The sequence below is a fragment of the Embiotoca jacksoni genome, unplaced genomic scaffold (genome assembly GCF_022577435.1).
Source record: "Embiotoca jacksoni isolate LCO1_2020_lvr unplaced genomic scaffold, fEmbJac1.0.p SCAF_14, whole genome shotgun sequence".
Classification (NCBI taxonomy): Eukaryota; Metazoa; Chordata; class Actinopteri; family Embiotocidae; genus Embiotoca; species Embiotoca jacksoni.
The window spans coordinates 5,237,026-5,258,882 of record NW_027185274.1 but is presented as its reverse complement, the minus strand read 5'-3'; the positions used below and the strand labels follow the sequence as shown (position 1 = coordinate 5,258,882).

The window sequence follows — 21,857 nt, the reverse complement described above, 5'->3', positions numbered from 1 at the left end:
CCCAGATGTGTGCGTCTCTGCTTGAGTGGAGCTGAGGTCCACTGTGGTTGTCCTCCCTGCAGCAGCAAATGACTGACAAACTCTATTACACCAAAGAGGTGAGAGGATCTTGAACGCATAATTGAAAATTAATTAACAACTGGAGTTACTATAACTAATGACAAAAATGATTGCACAAGTAATGATACTGGCCATTTGCATACTAAAGCACTATTCTGCTCTTCCTCTCCATCATCTGGCCGTCTGCCTTTTCTTTTCTCTTTGTTTCTTTCTTTTCTTCCCCGAGGATAGCATAACTTTCATCAGTTCCTTGTCTTTCCGGCTCTACGTGGGGTGTCCTTGTGTCATGGAGTCAGCCAGAGGGCATGTATTTTTCATACTTGTCTGACTTCTATTTCGGTGGTCTGAAAGGGCGTGCAGTGAAAGATCCTTCGCTTGACCAGCGGCTCCATTTATCCCCTCATTGTGCTCGACAGGGTGCCGCCATTTGTCCGGCCTCCCAACCACCCAGGAGTTCCAGTCTACGACCTTTAGCGACTATTATTGGGAAGTTCAAAAAAAACAAAAACAAAAAAAAACAAACAGAGGTGGACTTAAGTTGGTACCAGCCAGCTAGAAAGACACCGACATGCTTGCAGGTCTGAGAACATGCATGTCACGATAAGCCTTTAAACACATGTATTTTCAATATAGGTATTGATTCCTTTTTTTTAAGACCAACTTCTTGAAGTCCAGAGAGGGGGAGAATGAAAGCCCAGTTTTCTGTCCCCTAAACATCACACATGCAAACTATTGGTAGATGCTACAATTAACAGATATCCCCTAAAGCAATCGCCTGCTTCTACCACTTAAAGATGTTCCTTAAACTCCTCAAATGCAAGCGATCTGTAGATGCTGAAATTAACAGATGTCACCTAAACTCCTCACATAAAAGGAATCAGTAAACACCACAATTAACTGCTGTCCCCTAAATTCCTATCATGTAAGCGTTCGCTACAAGCTACAATATACAGATGTAGCCTAAACACTGTACATACTGTTGGTAGATGTTAGCTAGTTACCACAGTGCAAAAAAAATAGCATGCCACCTATCGCATGCGCAATGTCTCACACAGGTAAAGTATACATCACACTGCTTCCACAGACTATATTGTACACAGTGTCTGCCTCAGATCTTCAAAGTCTCCCTTGGTGCCTTCAGCGACGGTGGTCAAATGGAACTATTTAATGAGACACCTAATGGATGTGTTGGATTTTTTTTTCTCCCCTCCATAGTCTCTGGTAATCATGGTAAACTGAATGGATCTGATAGCAATCAATATTTTCACTCTCAAATTTGATGCATACAGTGCATTAAAATCATAAAATGATAGCAATATCTATGGTCTTGACGAATTGCACGGATGAGCGAATCCAAGCCATTAGCGCTATTGATTCAGAAAAGACATGTTCTCATCAGAGGAGAGGAGATGACAGGGGACTTTTAAACTCAGATGAAACTGAAGAAAACAGCAAGACGTCCAAATAACATGGCAAAATACCGTATGTGGTTTGTGGCTGCCCTTTTGAAAGACCCATAGCAGCTGTGGTTTCTGAACTGACTGCTCTATCAGCAGGGTGGCGTCATTTGTTGGTGCCTTCCAAAAACCGGTGGATATCAGCAAAACTACATTAGTGACAATGCTGTGGTTGAGGTTTGGTTAGGATTCACCACAGACGAACTCGGTTGGGTGTTGGGTAAGATTGTAGTTCGGGTTGAAATGAGTACAGTTATAGCCCTTTCAAAGTTAGTAAATGAGCATCAAAGTTGAACATCATTACGACTATGTGGGTCTGGTTTAATATGATTTGACCAGGAGTGACCAAACAACCCACAAATTGCCATCAATTTGTGATTATATTGCTAATAATTCCTGATGTGTGCCTTCACTTATTACCAATTGACCCTCAATCCAGTCAGAAGGGCAAATAAAAAATAAGTGAATCTCTCACATATCATTAAAAAAAACTGTTCTAACTTTACCAGAAAATAATGTGTTCATGTCGAAGCAAAAACCTCATCTCAAGGTTAGGAAAACATCATAGCTTGAGTTAAAATTACAACTTAATGTTAATGGACCAATGTTGATTAGAAATGAGAAATGAACAGTGATCTCCCGTCTTAAATTCTGATGTTTTTTTTTTTTTTAACCCAACCATCCACCCCGATCTCCCTTTTCAATGTATCGTGTGTGTAGTAGGGCAGGTAGAGTGGATATAAATTCACCTAAAATAAGGTATTTGGGTAATTTTTAAATTATTTAAATGATTTTTTTAAATGATTTTTAAACTAATTTAACTGTAATGGTTTGGGTTTATGCTGCTATATTAAAGTCTAAGGCGAGTATCATTTGTTTTCCCCAAAAAATGTGTGGGGACGTTTTGCAAGCAAGTTTTCCTAATCAGATGTGGGGACTGTGTCACTTATATATAAACATTTGTTCTTTAGGGGCACATGCTGAAAATAATGTTTAGAAAAAGGGTCAATACTTCCTATTTTCATACACGGTATTGTGTCTGATTGTGGTAAGTGTTAAACCTTGCTTTTTATCTTCAGCAATATAAGTCAAAGAACAAATGAAACCATTTTAATGAGCACCCTGTTTGCTATGCCAGTAATAACCTACATCCATACACATAATTAAGTGTCTACTGCCTCATTGTCATCTCATATCATGCTCACAGGGTTGTAATATTTACCAAGCCACAGTATTCCTCATTACATCTGATGGCCCTTTGCGGTCTCAACACAGCAGGTTCGAAACTCTTTGTCTCAGACCTACTCTTGCAATGTATTATTAGACCTCAGGAACATGTATTCACTTCGATCCCACAATCCCTTAATTACAATTGTAGCTCAGTCATGTGCAAGCAATTACCTGCCTGACTTCTTGTCTCGATGACAAATACAAACATTACCTTTAATTGAGTCTAATTACATATCCTCTGCACTGAAAATGCTTTTTTTTGGTTTATCTTTCCATTTACCTTGCATGCCATTTTGTTATGAAGACACCAGACATGTCAGTGATGAACTAATTAGCTTTGTGATAACCACGTGAAAGAGGTAACAATAACAGAAGAAATAAGATTGCGCGGCGCTGAATTCCGGCTCAGACGTCCCTGAAAAAACAGATGCAAGCTGTAATCAAAGTGAACATCCTGAGAAACCCTGCTATTAACTATCCCATAAACAGAGTCTAAGTTTGGAATATCAATTTGGACAGTTGGCCAAAAAGGCTGGACTGCAGCAACGGAAGCATCATTTGTCCCTCAGGTTATTTGAATTGTATGGTAAATGCCTCAGGTTAACTTCTGAGCTGAAGTTTTACAGACAAGACTTTACATATCCCAGAGATGACGTACTGTCTGCTGTTTACTGACCTCTTCTTATATGCTTGTTTTGCATTGGTTGACTTTTACACATTTGTCAGTTTTAAAGCAAACCGTTTGTTCATGTTCTATGCCCCTGTCATAAGTCTGAATTGTTTTTTGAGTGTTGTAACATTTAAACATACGTTTTTATTAATTCAAATCCATTTTAGAACTGCAGAGAAACATTGCATCATCTGTCTGATAGACCTAAATCTCTGGATGGCTGTCATTAATCTGGAGGATTGTTGTCTCATTTAGCTTGAAGAAGATGCAAAAGTGTGTTTTCATATCAGACAATTTTCTCTGAGTGTGTTTCTGTCTGTTTGTGAGCTCTTGTATTCTCATGCTTCTCTGCTGATGAGTCTGGGAATTTTTGCAAACAGAGATTTTGGCAGTTTAGTGCTTGGATTATGATTAAATTTAGGTTTTAGAAATAAATTCAAACAGCGGTCATAAATGAAAGAATGTTATATTATAAATGATACTTTCTGAATGGCCTCATGGAGACAGAAGCTCAAGGAAAGTGTGTGTGTAGTGAGTCTATCTTCTGTTTGTCTTGTCTTGTGAACTCCACTGAATTATCACACATCCATGCACAGCAACATGTGCACAAAGCCATCAGTCTGAATATGAATATTCATGCGGTTATGAAACCATAAACTGCAACCAGACTTTGCACTAGAATTGGTGATTCACACTCCGGTCGCAATCTAGTCGCAACATTTGACCTCAAAGTTGTCTGCAACAATTTAAAGTTATAATGACGAATAAAAACGCATCGTGACTCTTCTAACCTCATCTAATGTGCGATGAGCACATGGCATGAAGGACCATTATGCCGAGTAAATCAGCAGTTCAGCGTAATGAGCACGAGCAAAGATCTGATGGCCCTGCTGGATGAATGGATGGTTTTAAGCTGCACTATATGCCTGGTAACTTTGCTTAAGCAGCGCAAACTGTGTACGTGACCATTTGGCAAATGGCAAATGTTAGCCTGTTGCCAATTTAAGATGTTTTTTGATGCAGGTTGGCTCACATTATTAGTCGAAAAAATGTTAAGCTGCTTCTATTCTTTGGCAAACTTAGTGTATTTCAGTTGTTTAGTTGCTCTGCTATAATGAAAACCTGTAAATCTGATTTCATTTTATATTGGAGAGAAATAAAAAGCTAAGTTACTTAAACCTAAACTGGCTGCTAATCATAATCATACCAGACACAAAAGGCCTAATAGAGTATGTTTATTTATTTACTGTTAGCAATGTTCCACATTTGCAAAATGTTTCAACTTCATTGTAAAAATATATGTGCTTTCAAGCAATCACAATGGTAGTTGCATCATATGCTTATAACTATACAAAAACAAAATACAAATACAAGTTTGAACCTTTATGGAAACTTGAGCTCGATCGTCATACTGAAGATTTAAGACTTGTCTCAGACTCTGAATAGAAGACCTGAGTCTCGACTTGGAATGGCATTTTGTGTCTCATGAACATCTGTGGTCCCAGCAAATAGCTGAGAGCCTCGCTAGCTGAGGGAAGCAGCATTACCGCCCAGACAGCCAGAGGCATGAAGCAGTGAGACCACAGGCTGCCAGACATCATTATCTCTCCCAGCAGTCCCCATATGCGCTCTCGAGCTGGGCCAGACTTGTGGATTCTGGGGAGAAAGACGCCCCGCTAAACAACAACAAAAATAATAGTTCCAGTGTTTGTAAATGGGATGGGGCCCCCATTTCAGGAGCCACATTTGCCTGTGTAGACATGCAGGATCCAATCCTGCCAGGATGCTGACAGGATTTTCTTCTATCACACTGTTTCAGAAAAGAACAAGGATTGTTTTTAAGGTGGCCTGCCTACTACTACCTCAATAACACATAGAGAAAGAGAGCAATGAAAAGGAAAAGCAACCCAATGAAAATATCATACAGAACTTGCAGAGGTCGATTCTATTGCAGCTTGAGAAATATATTATTGGATATTGCTTTCTCCATCTATCTAGCCACGTTTCGATCCATTTTCTCAGAACAAAAGCTGTATAAACTTACAAAGGAGCTTTACCTCTTGTAACTTTGTAAGCGAAGTGGAATTTGAGGGCGCCCTTTTAGCTTTGCAGGGAGAAAATGAACATAGGCTTTCAGTTTTCAGCACAATTCGGTAAAACCGCCAGTCAGATCCACATGGCTCACAGAATTAGGCTGAACAAATCACTCTGCTTTAATGCAAATTGACAAAAGTGGCCACTGCACCGATCCGAACGCATTCAGCTTCCAGGTGCAGGAAACAGATGCAATGATGAAACATGTCTTGAGTGCTGACAAGCTGATGCAGTAATTGATAAAGACACACAAATAGAACTGCCTTCAATCATTGCAAAGATGGCATCAGACTGAGATGTTGTCAACTCGAGCATCTTCATCCATCACACTAGCTTATCGGCAGTTGAAGCCATTTATCTTGTCTTTGAAATTGGATCAAATCAGCAACAGTATCGCCACTATCTGAGGAATGCACATAGACGGTGCACAGATGTACCAACACACTCCCTGTACAACAATTTAAAGGTGTGTTTCAACTTGTCCATTATTCATGAGAACCAGTGGAGAGAGTCCCCAATGTTAAATAACCATGCATATACTGCAAGCCTAAAACTTGTAAATTACACAAAAATCCCTATTTGTATCTGCATTTGGATTTTTCACTGAAGTGGGTAGGACATAAACAGAAAGGTGATAGAAATGATCTTGAAATAGTTGTTCAAAACAGTTTGTTAGGGGGTCAAATGAAAATGTAACAATACATGGGATCATATTCTATGATTGCTCTTTAAAAGATGGGGGTGAGGAGAAGCAGGTGACTTTAAATCTGATCTGAATTATTCTGAAGGAAATTAAAACCCATTGGCAAAAAACATTAATATAGGCGTGATTACCATTTTTTTTCTTCCTTTTTTATTTTTATGAAAAAGGTTGTCCATACTGTGACACGAAGTCCAGATGATGTGTCATCTGGTATCACGCAAAAGCATGTAATACACCCGTCAGTCCATTAGAGACATCTGTGTCATGATTTGTCTCACCTGGACATGGAAAGCAGGTTTAGGAAACAAATCTACTCAATTTGACACAAAATAAGTATTTTTTTTGTTATGTTATGTAGGTTAAATATGTTATATAATTAACATACTTACGTTACTTAAAAGAAAGCCAGGTTAACTTTCACTTTTTTATGGACTCGAACATGCGCCTCCCGGAGGAGAGTTCTGATGTTCTCCGTCTAACCACCCCAAGCTTATTACTCTCTGTACTTTGTCACAAAGATTTACTTCGACCTCCTTCTTTGCAGTCCTAATACTCATGTGTGTACTTGTCAAGGTTAGGGAAAACACGAGACAGTATGACATTATTTTCTAGTGGATTGGAGAATATTGTGCCCTTTGGTGTGTTACTTGGCTGCATTCTGAAGAAATCTAGTAATTATCAGCCAAGATCAGCAGAAAAAATAGCCACTTTTCTGTGATTTTGAATCAGATCTAGAGATGTTTAAAGAGTTGGTTCCACTGAGGGTACATATGATGTACAATAGTTTAGTTTGACTGAATTATGATACACACAGAATGCACCAAAACTCAAGTTAAAGAAGTGATTTATCTTTCCGAGTTGCTTAAGAAAAAAAAAGAAAAGTATTTAAATGATGTAAGAATGTGACACAGCACCGGCCGGACATCTTCTCTGGTTTATGTTAATAAGTGCAGATTGCACGATTCTTACCTGAGGGGTTGAGCAGCCGCCAGGTGATACCAGGGTCCGGCCTTCCACTGGCCAAACAGCTGAGTGTCACATTGCTGCCCTCATTCACCGTGATGTCTTCTGACACCTTGTAGATGTTAGCGGGAACTGAAAAAACGGGAGAAATTATGTCAATGAGTGTGAAGGGAAATGTGTGTTAAATCTCACACCTTAATCTTAAACCTTCACACATACTTACTTTCTTTTTACATCACTTTAATAAACCACGACCACTGAGGCTTCTTTGCTCTTTTAACATCCTTTGCCATATCTTAACGTAAACTATTGGGTATAAACAGAGTTAAAAAAAACAAACAAACACAAGCTGACCTGGATTCTCTTTTAAAGAAGGAGTTTAGAAAAGCTTTGGAGAGCCTGTTTTCCTACTGTGATATCCCTCAGAGCTACTTACAACAAACTTTCTCAACCCAGGATCCAAATAAGCAATTTAATCTGCCCTGGGACCTGAGCTCATGAAAACAGATTGCTTCTCTTGTCATATGGGGACCCACCAAACACTTGGCATTGGTTCAGAGTTCAGACTTTTTGAAAAGTAGGCTTTAATATACAAATCAAAACTTAAAGGTGTGTATGTGACACTGGTATTCAAAGCAACATGGAGCTGTTTCATCTCGACACAGCGCTTAATGATCATCCTCGCCTTGTGACCACCATCTACTCCTCACTGCTGTCACTCCCACACAAACAGGGAGAGGGAAGGAGAAACCTTTACTGTGGCACAAAAAAAAAAAAAAGAAGAAAAACCTTGGATGAATTAAGGAGGTACAGTCAGCTTTAAAGTGAGTCAGCAGCTAAGATGCAATCAATCATGAAAGATGTAGAGGGTATACATTTTGTTTTTCACAAGCTGTGTGTGAGGCGGTTGGGATAAGGTGTTGTATATGCAGATATGAGGCCAGGAACATTATGATCAATGACTTTGGAATGATGAATGTTCAAAAACGCATAATCTGGGCAAACAAAGAAGAGTAATGCTGTTTTTTTTCCCTTAAACTTTCACAAGATTTACTATTCTAATTTCAGGCACTGTAAGGTTTTATGCAGTATAAAGCTGCAACACAGCATGTGACGTGCGTGCCTCGCAGCTGTTGTGCGTCATCTCGAGTTTTGGCATTTTGTCTAATTTTCACGTGACGCACGCCGAGACTTGCAAAAATAAAAACAGGGAAAAGGTCTGTGCTCACGTGCACTATATAGTCATCGCAGAAACCCCATATAGACTCGAATTATATTAGGGGAACAAAAACAGGTGAAGGGAAATATCTTTCTGGTTCGCTCTTCCTCTCTCAAACATTTGATTACTAATGGCCGTTGTCAAAAGGGAAACTCAATGTAGAAAGAAAAGGCTGGCAGTAGCAACGCTGCAGTAGACACGCTGCCAGTGTGGACACACACATGTGAGCGAACCACAGCAGTACAGCGAGTCATCACGCACACACCATGCAGGCACTGTGTCCCAGGCGTCAAATAACCCTATCCTCCCTGGAAAAACACTTGCGTTCCATCCAATGTTTAAGTGAGACTTTGGTATAAAGCCACTGAAGTCAATCAACATGGCAGAAGGTCTTTTCCTTACAAACAAAATAAGGTTTGATTGCAGCTCCTCCTTGCATGTTGTTGTTGGCAATTCAATTCTACTCTCCTAAACTTGTCAGACTGCCAACAGGTGACACTTATAACCAATATAAAGAAAGAAGGCATGGCTTCACCAGAGTGCATTTCAAGTTACTTTGAATACATGTTTTTGTTACACTGACTGTTTTTTGGTTACATAAAGTTGAAAGCCAAGTCACAGATCTGACTATTTGTAGCATATACTTGAAATATAGCAAATCGAGAGGAGGTTGGGGTAGTGAAGGCAGAGATGTTTGTTGGTGTAAATGTTTCAGCTTATAGAGATGTGTCACGTGTTGCTGTACTCTTGCATGATGATTGAATGTTTTAAGACGACTTGGTCACACCACTGATGATTGAGTCTGTGATTGTGAAGCATGAATCAAACAACTGATGCCAATCGACTGATACAAGTGTGATTTCAGTGCTCCTCCTGCAATATTACTGTTATTATACCTGCCACCTGGAGATTTGACCTGAATACAACTGTTCATATGAAATGTTCCTTCACTTCTAAATAAACCCTGAAAAACAATAACTGCAAAAACGTACTCATGAGTACCCTCCTTAAGGAGCCCCACCGGACTCTTGTGCCTTTGTGCTGGTGCACCTAATCACGGACATGATTTACAATGCATCTAGAAGATGATTTTTGCTTTTTTTTTGCTCTACTTTCTACCCTTATTTGTTGTTCATTTCAAAACAGCTGCTCATCAAATGTAGCTAGATTTATTATCCACTCTTGACCTGCATTCAACCCTCTGCTCCGAATCGAGCATATTCATAAAAGCTTGTTATTCATAGTCAGTTTATGAATAATCTTCAATCGAACAGAAAGGAGGAGAAAAGAAAGGGTCACACTCCTTCTGCAGTGAGATCCTGCTATACTATTTATTTCAAAGTCAGGAGTACAGGCTTTAACAACTCTTTGGTTTATGGTCTGTCATATAGGGTTATCACTATATTCTATACTACGCTACTAATAATTAAAAAATGTACTAACGTGATTGACACCTCTTTCCCAATTATGACACAAAATGTCCTCTTGATAGAAAAACACAAACAAAAGTAAAGTAGTCATTTTCTACCATTATGCAGTGAGCTCTTCTCCTGTCACATGCCACCATCATATCTCACTAACTTTACGCCTTCTCACTCCCAAAGTTGTGTTTCTCTCTTTGCAGTTGTCCCTGCTTGCATAGTCTTGAATGAAAAAGAACATTTTTTTTGCAGGTGTCTCTGGCCCTGGAGCCTCATGTTTCTGGTCCGTGCTTACTGGCCCCAACAACTATTTATTTAAAGTCTTTTCTCTCTTCCTCTCCCCTCGCCGCAACTGGTTGAGGCAGGTGGCCGCCTGCCTCTGAGCCTGGTTCTGTCTGAAATGTGTCTCCCTGTTAAAAGGGATTTTTTTTTTTTTTTTTTACTTCCAGCCATCACTTATGTTTTAATTGCTGAACCGTTGGGTTCCTCTCTGTTAAAAGGTTCTTTTGTAGGGACTTTACAATGTTGAGGACCATGTTGTAATTTGTGCTATATAAATTAAATTGAATTGAATTTTATTATTCTGTTGCAAATACAATCTTTAATCTTACCCTGACAACAGGTCAAAAGATGGAGTATCCAACAACTGTGCCCTCAATTTTCAACCTAATTGATCACTTAAAATTCACTAACAACCATTATTAATTTGATAGGGCATTTGTGTTTCACCTCAACACATCCATCTATGAACAAAATGTACCTTTTTCTTTCTTTTTTTTTTTTTTTAAAGCCATATTTTTGGACGAACAGAATCCCATAAACCCATTGAAGCCTGATAGATGTAAATTAGACTTTAAGCCAATTTCTATGGACTTACATTTAAGCCCAAATTAGTCTGTACCTTGCTGTTTCTCAAAGTAAAGAAAGGGCTCTGTCTTAGCCATCTTAAAGCATGTAGGCTGTATATAATTTATCTCTCAGGTGAAGTATGGATTTAGTTGCTGAAATGTCAGTTTTGAACAAAGTGATTGCATCAGAGCAATAAACCTTCATTTTCAGATTGAAAACATCAAGTTTATATTTATAGCAGTTAGACGTCCACATTTACAGCCATTAACACATAAAAATCAAAGTTGGGAAGTCAACCATTAAAGATTTATGTTTTACCTGCTTAAAAGTGTCAACAGCAGCACAATCAGCTGCAAAAAGCCGGCATAAAAAGTTATAGACTCCCCAAGCTCTCAACAACTGTTGTCAACTTGTCCATAAACAGGGCACTTAAACTGCAACTGCACCATTAAAGTTACTCAGAGGCCCTTCATTAAAGACTGTGACTCCTGTTGTGGCTGTAATCCATGCCAGCCAGTGTTTTGGCTTCCTCTTGAAGCGAGGCTCATTTCCAGTTTCACACCTTTAATTTTGGTTCCCATATGAAGCTGTTTGTCTTTATTTACTACAAAATAAAATCAGTGAGGTTTTTGCGTGGGCCTCGCTGGCTGCAGAACTAACAAAAACACATATGGAAAATCTATAATGAAAGCATTTAAGGATGCCAAGCGGCAAACACATTTGTAAAAAGTACATTATATGGGAATTCATATGCTATTTAAATCTGACAGGACTTGCTGTGTTGAGTTGAAATAAAGCTGGCACATTCCTCCACATCGACTGTGTTTTCAAAGAAGCAATATTTCAGTGTTTGTCTCTTTCAGATTGTTTCTTCGGCAAGGTTATTATTGAAGCCGTGTATCGGTACAGCATCGCTAACAGCTTTCCCCTCAACTAACGTCTCTCTCTCTCTCTCTCTCTCTCTCTCTCTCTCTCTCTCACACACACACACACACACACACACACACACACACACACACACACACACACACACACACACACAATCCCCAATATCCCCAAGTAACCCATCTCTCTAATACCAACTGACAAGACAGTCACAATCATGCCAAACAGCATTTTAAATAAAGTCATACAGAGTTATTGCTGTAGTCAAATGACCAAGCCAAAATGAAGATGTGTTTTCCAGATATGGCGAGATGGAAAAGCGGGATGGCGGGGCGGAGGTACTTGATTGAGGTGACAAAGAACCCAATTTCTTTTTTTCAACCTCAAAAACAACCAATGCGGGAGGGGGGGGGGGGGGTTGATTGGCTGAGTAGGATGTGTGACTGGAGAATTAATCCTCGGAAGTGCAGATAAAAATGGATCGGGGAGGAAACAACTGCTCATACTCTGATAACCCTGTCAACTCTGTAAATGGGAGGGAAGGGGGGTGGGGTTGGGAGAGAAGTGAAAAAGCTGAGGAGACGAACAAAGCAAGACAATAGTGAAGAAGAGAAGTGTGAATGACATTTCAGCTCTTTTGGCCAGTCTTAGTAGCGCCGGGTGTCCAGCTGTCAGCAGCGACGGGGGAGGAGAGAGAAGGAAGGAGGGGAATTGTAATCTTAGTCATAGGTCAACCTTTATGGAACAATGTTGGAAAGGGCAGCAGTTTGAAAAGCTCTTCACCTCTGCAACTGCAGGAGGGATGAAGTTCATAGAGATGCTGATGTTTTCCCAATGACCCCGTTTGTGCAAATTATGGTACAGACACAGGTGTGAGCTAAACACACACATTTAACATTACACTGTGTAGATGCAGACTCACTTCAACACATATCTCTCTAGACCTTGAAGGATTTATTCTATAATTTACTCTGTTTTAACTGAAACATTTTTTTCTCATCCGCTCCCCAAAGCATTCATTTCCATTCATAATCAAATGCCACGAGCGACAGTTTACGGAAGCAGTTTTCCTCTTCAGGTTTGACAGGTTTTCGTATAAAAAAAAAACCCAACAAAACATCATCAATAAACATCATGTCCTCTCCGGCTAATGATTGCCTACTTGGTTGGGTTTACGGATTCCTCAAAAATAATAAATCTCTGATGGAAACGTTATAAATACACTGTCTTTGCTTTCAAGTCTAATTTCAAACTTCAAAGAAAGAAAGACAAGAGAGCTAAAGACAGAGAGTGAGATGGAGCAGAGAGAGACAGAGAAGAGTCATTAGGAGGGAGGGAGATTTGTTTGTGTATGTTGGTTTGTGCATTAACTGAGAGCCTGAGAGAGAAACACAACCACAGGCAGTTCCTCAGTCCCTGTGACAAGCTATTCACCATGGGGACGAATGGAAGGCAGGGAAAGCAACTGACTTGTATCTTTTATCACTGGCATTACTTACAGGCACCTATTATTTGCAACTACAGGGAAATCAGCCCGACCTAAAACGACAGCTGGTCGATTGTTTTGATGGGAGCAAAGAAGGAAGTCAGCTGAGCGAGTACACAGAGTGAGAAAGCCCGTGTAGGGATGAGGTCGAGGCCGATTGTATGGATCAAACACAAGACTTTCCACCTGGAGGCCGCTGTTGTGTCGCTGTTTTTGTTGTGAAAATGAATGTAAAACGGTTTATTCTAATTTACCTACGTAAGTTAACTTAGTATTTACCTTACATCACTGACATAATCCCATTTATGTAACGACATACTTATTTTTACCCAATCCAGGATGTTATTCTGAGCCTAACCAAGTTACAACGTTAACCACGTGATTATTATTGTTACTATGACGATGGCAGCCCTGTGCACCCGTTGTTGGCACTGTCCAGCTGTCATATATGTTGTTTTAGGAAATTTGCTATTTTGTCGTTGAGGTCAAGTTGCAACTAACTGTGACGTCACCCACTTGTTTGTGAACTGCTATTGTAAAGCCTCGAGTTTGGCATTTCGCCCATCACCATCTTGTTTTGTTTTTGGAGCCAGAAGTGACCGTATTTGGACGAGCTGCGTGGGAGTCAGCGGTAGTTCTGACTGCATCCGATTGAGAACCCGAGGACACCATGCCCGCCCCAAGCATACCTCTTATGTCTAAATAATTACACAATAATTTCAAGGGGATCTCTGAAACCTAATCAAACAGGGAATTTAGCCAATGTTAGCATAATGACTTGTGAAAGAATTTATGGACTTTGTATTTCTTGAGAGAAGTTGAATGGGAGCCGATTGGAGCCAGAGGCTTTTTGGGCTCGACCCCTAGTGGCCATCCGTGGTATTGTTCTTTTCAGACCCAGAAGCTACACTGTCTGGGGTTTAGGTATGAGGACATGTTGGTCCTATAGAGGGCAGTGGAAAACACTTATATATGTTGTTTGTAAGTCATTGGAAATCTACGTATTCTGTTGTTTTGCTTTGAGAACATGTTGTGCAAAATACACACGAAACTTACAATCATACTTATAAATAACATACTTATCAAATTATCAAGACAATTTGATAAATCTTCCAAAAATAGTATTATAACGTGAAACCCCCAGAACAGTGGGTTTTTATGTGGCTGCAATTGACGGTTACATGTGTTAGGACCAAATGTAATCAGTGTAAATAAGCATTTATTAACCATTTATCAATAATAGTAAAATACAGACATTATATACTTTATATCAGAACTCCTTTTATGATTGCACTGTTTTCTTGTAAATTGTGGTGGCTGATTTATGAAATATCTCTCTCTTGTTATGAACACCAACACATCATGACATTATTCTTGAGAAAAAAAAGACTAATTACTTTACAGATAAGGCTTTCACACAGTGTAACAGCAGCTGTGGATGACAGATAATGTCATGCAACAAAATCACCAAATTATATTTTAGCAAAGGATCAGAGCATTTCACTGTTACTTTTGCTTTAATGACTGTGAACTGAAACTTTGATGCCAATAAACAGTCTGGGATTATTCATTCAATTTAAATTTGTTAAACCAATGATACTGAAATCCACCCAAGCATCCTGGAAAATTCTGCACCTTACAATTATCTACCTATGGAAATGTTAATATCAACGCATGACGTTTTGCGCTCTGTATGTCATGATGTATAAAACGTGTTTAGAGTTGATGGTTGTGGAGAATGGGTGCGTGTATCTCGTTCTTAATTGTCAAGTTTACAGTAAACAATTGCATTTTATTTGAACCATAACTACACTCTTCCTCTAACATCACCTGAGTGTTGGAGTTAATACTTTAATGATACCTCCGTTGGCATCTGCAGGTAATGCAGAAATCGAAAATGTCCTTGGACATGAAAAACCCTGTAACTAAATATTTTGCAGCATCCTTCTGTTCAATTCTTTCAACACTGTAAATTACCAAAGCATGCCAATATCAGATTCTAAGCTTGTGCTTCCAGTTGGTATTAAAAATTAATGCATAAACATGACTTTGTGCACTGCAATAATAAGTCCCACCAGCTACACATTGCCTGAACAAAGAAGTTGACATTCTGCTAAATATGATTCAGCAAAACATTTCATCTGACACTTTCAAAACTTGAGCAGTTTGACAAAAGTCACAGCTCGGGGTAAGAAGCTTAAAGCTGCGAACATTCTGTACTCAAAACAAAAAACTCGAAAATTGTATTTGACCTGCAAGTTACAGTCAAATGAAATAAAGAAATACAAACTAAAGGCATCATTTTTAGTAATATAGAAAGTGTATCTCTGTCAGTCACATTTGCAGTTGTATCTGAAGAATTACTGTAGACAAATACATCACACTGTCAGGAGTCCTGTTTTCCTCTGTTTTACCCCCGATCACCTCCTCCTGTGTCCCCTCAGTCCCCTGTCTGCTTGTTCTGTGTCCTCCTCTCCTCACCTCCCGTGGCCACGCCCCTCACCGGTCCCAGCAGCTGCAGCCACTCACCTCAGATCACCACCTGCAGGTGTGCTGCATCTCCCTGATCACCTCCCCGGACTATATGTACCCTGCCCCTGCACTCCTCTGGTTGTCGGTTCATTAGTTAGTCCATCTGTCCGTCCCTCCCTCCTTCCCTCCTGTTCCCGTTCCTCTGGCTCCTGTTCCACCTGCGGAGCTACCTGTTGGCGTCACCAGTCGGTGGAGTTGCCCTCCCGACTCGGAGGATTATAGACTCTGCTTTTTCCAGCGGTCCTGTCCGCTGGTCTGCCGGCTGCCCTGCCAGCCGTGTCTCCCCGGATCAGTCGGTTGAGTTGCCCTCCTGACTTGGAAGCAAGTGGACACTGCAGGTGCCACCTTTTGGTTTGTTTGTTCATTTGTTTGTTTTTATTTATGGAAATAAAGACTGTATTTTGGAACCGATACCCGAGTCTGTGAGCCTGTGTTTGGGTCCTGGTAAAACAACCCACCACACAACACACAGACTGATACTGAAGTGCATTTTAAAATCACGAAATAAGAAGCTTGTTTTATTGCTGCTTGCATCTGCCAAAGTCTTATATTTTTACTTTCTAGTACTTTCTGTTCCTCCCGCTCTGCGTTTGTTCCACTCTGCACTCCATTTCTTATGATCACAAGTGTTATATTCTCCTATGCATCAAAATTACGCTCACCTTTTTCCTTGGTCCATTTGAAATGCAGCCGTTTTGGACATGAAATCAGCCTCTGAACAAAAGCAGGGGAGGCAGCAGGGAACACAGGATGCCACCTCACCCACCTGGTTTCTGTCAGATTGCTTTATATTCAAGTTAAACTGTTCATTACAATTCAAACATGACTGTGCCAAACTCTATTCCACTCTTTAGGACACATAACGGAAACGGTAAACAACAAGATAGCTTCGGGGTCTGACTGTGAAATTCATTCACTTTCCTCGCCCCATCACATGCTATTGGTTAAAACAACAAAATACATGTGAATTTATGGGCATGAAATAAGCACTGTCAAAACAAAATCATGACTTTTTTCTTTTACAAGCAGAGCGAATCCACAGTTCAGTTCTTCAATCAAAGACTTTGAAGTATTGTACAGCAATAAATCATTAATATTGTCAGCTGTTCTGTGCATACCATTTTACAGGTTTTCTAGCATTTCCTTTGGGCTCACTTCCCTCCCTCTGACATTTACCCCCTGCTGGCTCTCAATGTGACATTTGGAGGATTGATGTGGCAGCGAGTGCAGAAGACGCGTGCGATTATGTTCAGTTAATTTAAAACCATTAGAAGATAATCGGGAGGAAAGCACTCGCAGCTCTTTAGCTTTTAGCTTTTAGTGCTTGGAAGCTTTACAGCCAATTACCTGCTTTTTATAAACAAGGTCTGCTTGGAAAAAAACAAGACAACACCCCCCCCCCCCCCCCCCCCGCAAAAAAAACCACGATATAACCAGCCTGTTGGCCACCAGGACGGCTTCTGTCAAAACTAAGTCATTGTTCAAACAGCAGGCAAATTGGATTTGTTTCTCAAATCAGATCTTTGGGACAGACAGCGATATTACAAAGACAAAGAATATTATTTGAAAGTGAGGATCTGATATGGTGTGACATCACCATCATATCTGCATGTGTTGCTGTGGTAGCCACATGTACATAGTTACGCTGGTGACGCAGCTTTCCAACAAAGCATGACAAATGGAGGTCCCTCATCTTGCCATCCAAACAATCACTGTCAAGTTGCGGTGCAGCACTCCTCTGACAGCGCTCCGCTACTAGCATACATTCTGCTCACTCTGTCATTCTGAAAATGACGTCCTCATTGTGTGTTGTATTGCGAACGATGCAGGAAATCCAATCTGAGCCACGGGGCCGCCCGGACTGAGATGCATCTGAAGAAATCTGATTGAAATCACATTCAAAACACCTCCAAATGTGGTTCAAATTTTAATTGCAAAAATTGAATTTAATGTTGTTTTTTTGGTTTTTTTTATCCAAAGGCCTTCACTCTGTTGAACAATTAATCTATCTGTATGTTCTAACTGTATATATATATGTCTATTCATGTCTGTTTCTGTGTAAGTACATTAAGAGCAAGTTACAACCAGAGTTGAATTCCTTGTATGCATCTCTGGCCAATACAGCTTATTCTGATTTGGCTTTCCAAACTTTCCAAACTTAAACTGGATATGAATAAAATAGATTTGGGCTGGCAGTCTGAACAAAGTCTAAATGACTGAGTAACGTTGCTTTGAACGATCCCCCACTGAATCCTAATGGTGGTGGGCATTTGCATCCACGCCTGTGTCTGCTTGATTTGAGCTTTTTCCTGCATCTCTGACTTTGACACAACGATCCTCACAGTTCAATCTGTTGTTGCAGAAACTAAAGGAGCAAAAATGAGGGAATTTTGATCATTCACGTGCTGAAAAGGAGAGACTATCATCAATCTTTTTCTCTGGATTTTGACCATTTGAGGTCAAAGTAGGAGAAGTGCAGAAAACCCGAGCCCACACTAAAATCTTTGATAGATCTGATGCAAAAATGTGGACTCTTACGCATAGTTTTTTTTTTTTTTTTTATAAAAAGTGCCAAAGGAAAACAGAGAAAGAAACACAATGTAATCGCCATGCTGCATCTTCAAAATCTCTGCAATGCTCGTGTTGATAAAGAATATCTTAAACACTAAGCCTTATGGCTGAGCTGTCGCTTGTACTCTACTGATACACGCACACACCTGTAAGTTTACACACAAGTACAGTCTCAAACGCACATTTTGTTCTCTGTGGTGCAGACAGTATGTCACCATACAGCATGACTCATTGTTGAAATCCGTAGTTGATCCCTTCCATTATTAATGCTGACACTGTTACTCGATGTAATGACAAGATACATCTGCACTGCACGAGTGGCGCGCACGCACACACACACACACACACACACACACACACACACACACACACACACACACAGTTTGCTAGTACTATCGCATCATCACATGCAAAATGTAGAGGAGCACCGATCTCGTTTGATCCGAGACCTCGGGGTGTGTTTTCTGCAGCGACACACTCGCTAATTCCTCTCCGCCTGGCTCTGCAGAATTGAAATAAAGAGAATACATGGATTGGGGAAGAGATGCTGATGTTAGTGCTGCGACCTGCAGTGCCACCGGGAGGGGTCCGCCGTCCTCCCGCCCCCGTACGCACTCAAATCTCTATGGAGAAACTGAGGAGAAGCAGAAAAGGTAGACGAGAGAGGTGATGACAAAGAAGACGCCACTTCTCCCTCGTCGCAACTGTAGCCGTCAGCTGCAGCGGTACTTTAAAAACCCAAGACGCCGGTGAAACTTTCAAAGGAAGCACCGGATATGAGACGGATGCAATGGCCTGCTGCAGGCGCAGACAGAAGCAAGGCAGGGGAAAAAGAATGAGCTTTTTGGTGTTGTATTTTTCTTTTAATTTTTTTTCCAGAGGAGGACTTTCTGTATTTGAGACCCATCACTTTTCCATCCATTCCTGACATCCCGAGACCTCACAGCTACTTGGGGACACCAAGGTGATTAATTAAGGAGATGGTTTCTCAGTCTGTGTTGAGAGGTGATTTTCCAATGAGGGTCCGGCTATGGCAGCAACTCGTAAATCACATGAACATTTAATTGATGTTTGCACTGAAAGAGGGAAAACAAGAGGTGGGAGGTAAAAATGTATAGTTGCAGTTTTTGCTAACAAGCTCTACACAAGCAGCCAGAAAGCAGCCTCAAAGAAGAGACATTTTTATATATATATATATATATATATATATATATTTTTTTTTTTTTTTTTTTATAAAACTAACTAAAGGCAGCTGTTGCCCTTCTGAAAAATGTGTTTATATATTCCATATGAGATATTATTCTTATCTCGGCTTAACGCACATACCTTCGTAAGTCCTTTGCCTCCTCAGGAGCAATAGCTTTGTGCTTTAAGCTTGGCATCCACAAAGTGCCGAGGTCTTGCCAAAAAAAGGCAAAGTGGATTTTGCATTCAAGCCATCAGATGATTTAGAGGCCTGCGATATCATCCCGCTCATGATAATGAGAAAAACAAAGATGACGAGGCAAGCTAAATCCAAGGTTAGAGAGTCTTGGCTGCAATGGCTGCCTCTCCCTTCACAGGTACCATTTCTTCAGCTGACTTATACCACTTCCTGCCCTTTGCTCTCCCACTGCCCAAACACCATTCCTCATGATGTCACTTTGTCCACGCAAAGGTTCTTGGAGTTCAAAAGCCCTCCCACAACCCACACATACCTATGTAGCATTAGATCAGATGCCTTTCATAACCCCGCATTTCCCATTTTCCTCCCATTGTGAAACCACCACCACCTCTACTTTCTCATTCTAAAGCTATTTCAAGTCTCCTACAGAACAGCTGGTTTGGCAAAAACCTCAGATAAGGAGGGGGTCACAGGTCGCTGTGCAGATCAGCTATTTATTTGAGTGTTTCTATCGTTCTTGTTTCAGTAAGAAATTATGTTATGTGGAAATCAAACCAGCCATCAGCACTAACTAATCAATACTACTGAATTTCCCCCATTTGTTATGATTGACTAGATTAGTGAAACCCATAACGCGGATAGTGAGTGTGCATATCTGTGTGGGCCCTTAAGTGTGTGTGTGTGTGTGTGATTATGTGTGACCATTAACAATTCAGACGTCTCCCCAGACAGAAGGCCTCCAGTCTACTTGGTTTGCATCCATTAACTTTTAACCTGAGACTGGGTTCAAAGGTTCTTTATTTCAGTGTGCAGCATCGCTGATGGACTCTCACCATCCTCTTTCTCAAATGAGCAATGGGACCGATGTGCACAGGCCATAATGATGTAATATGAATTGAAAGAAATCCACTCACCCAAATGCACATGTAGACAAAATAAAAGACGTGCAGTTTGGCATTTGCCCTCTGAAACACATAACATGAGGAGCAGCGTATTGTCTGATTGCTTTTTACTCACATTATAGCACTCCTCATGATGAGTCAACTGACCTCTGTGTGCAGCAACAAACATAATATTACACAATATTGTGACCACCTGGCCAAATACGCTGCTGCTCCGTCACTCGCCGTCAAAACCGTGAACCTCACAAGTGTTTTAGAGATGCTCTGGCCGAGTCGTCTGGACATATCAGTTGACTTTGAGAAGCGACTGCTCACGTATCCTGTTGTGAGGTAATCAACGTTATTCACTTCATCCGTTAGCCTTCATAATGATCTCTGTCTTGCTCTGTTTTGTTTCAAATAGACAAGTCACCAAAGTATGATGCTCTCAGCGTGCCATTTCAACGTGACTTCAAAGTCTGTTTCATTAGTCTTCCTACAAACTCTGTAAACACAGTCACATGTCGGCTTCTGGTCTTCTCCCTGTGAGCTTAACAGGACTTTTATATGGCTGAGAATCCAACAGTTCAACCTATGGATATACCTGCAGCTCTCCGTGACGTGATACTGCAACAACCAGCTTACAGCACTCCTTCCTCCTGATCCACACATCGCAGTAAGCACTTTAACGGTTTAGTGCCTGTGTGAGCACTATGCTACGGTACATTCACGACGCAGCACAAGTCGAGTCAAGGCTGTCACAGGGAATTTCATGAGCTGGTTCTTTTCCTTCCTCAGTGAGGCCGAGCACAGGGGGCAAAGTGCTTGTTGGTAAATACCACAAATGATGGAGGCCAAAAACAAAAACGGTTTAATCAGAATGGATTTGAATTCCTAATTGTTTTTTTTTTAAAAGCACAACAGAGAGAATGTTTGGTTTATGGTTTCACAAGCGAATGTCTATACTGAAATACAACTTATAGAAAAGGAGTTGTGATTCATTATATTCCCCAGGTGCAGATGCACATGCTTAACTGATGCAATGAAAAATCAAGTTAGGATATCGGTGCATGCAGCACGGGCATTATTAACCAATCACTCTTTGCAGAGTATTCTCTGTTTTCTGTATCTTAAAAGTTAGTTGCTTGAACAAAACAAGGAAGGTCTATTTTTTATGTTTTTTAACTGAAATGATTGAAAATCAAAAGGAGAAGCGTAATAGCTTCCAACTGAAAAGCTATCAGTGTGTGTGTGTGTGTGTGTGTGGTGGTCTCCAGCTGAGTGTGTCTTAAAACACAAGTTGTGGTAACATTGATTGGGGAAATCTATAGCAGACAGAGTTTTCGCAACTCAGGGAGTGTGTCACTGGCTCAGAAATGTGAAAACGAAGTGCTGCCATTGTGTTCGTGTTGATTGGGTTCCAGATCAGGAGACTCTCTTGCGGGTCTTGCT

General features: G+C 40.5%; 1 protein-coding gene across 3 annotated transcripts in view; it reads right to left on the bottom strand.

Annotated features, from left to right (window-relative positions):
* The window catches only part of lsamp (limbic system associated membrane protein), a 433,437-nt gene that overhangs the window by 26,201 nt on the left and 385,379 nt on the right, over positions 1–21,857 (bottom strand). For all 3 annotated transcript variants that reach the window (XM_069147561.1, XM_069147560.1, XM_069147562.1), the window contains one exon: positions 7,184–7,309. In XM_069147561.1, the coding sequence (XP_069003662.1) occupies positions 7,184–7,309 (126 nt within the window). The remainder of the gene's footprint in view (positions 1–7,183; positions 7,310–21,857) is intronic.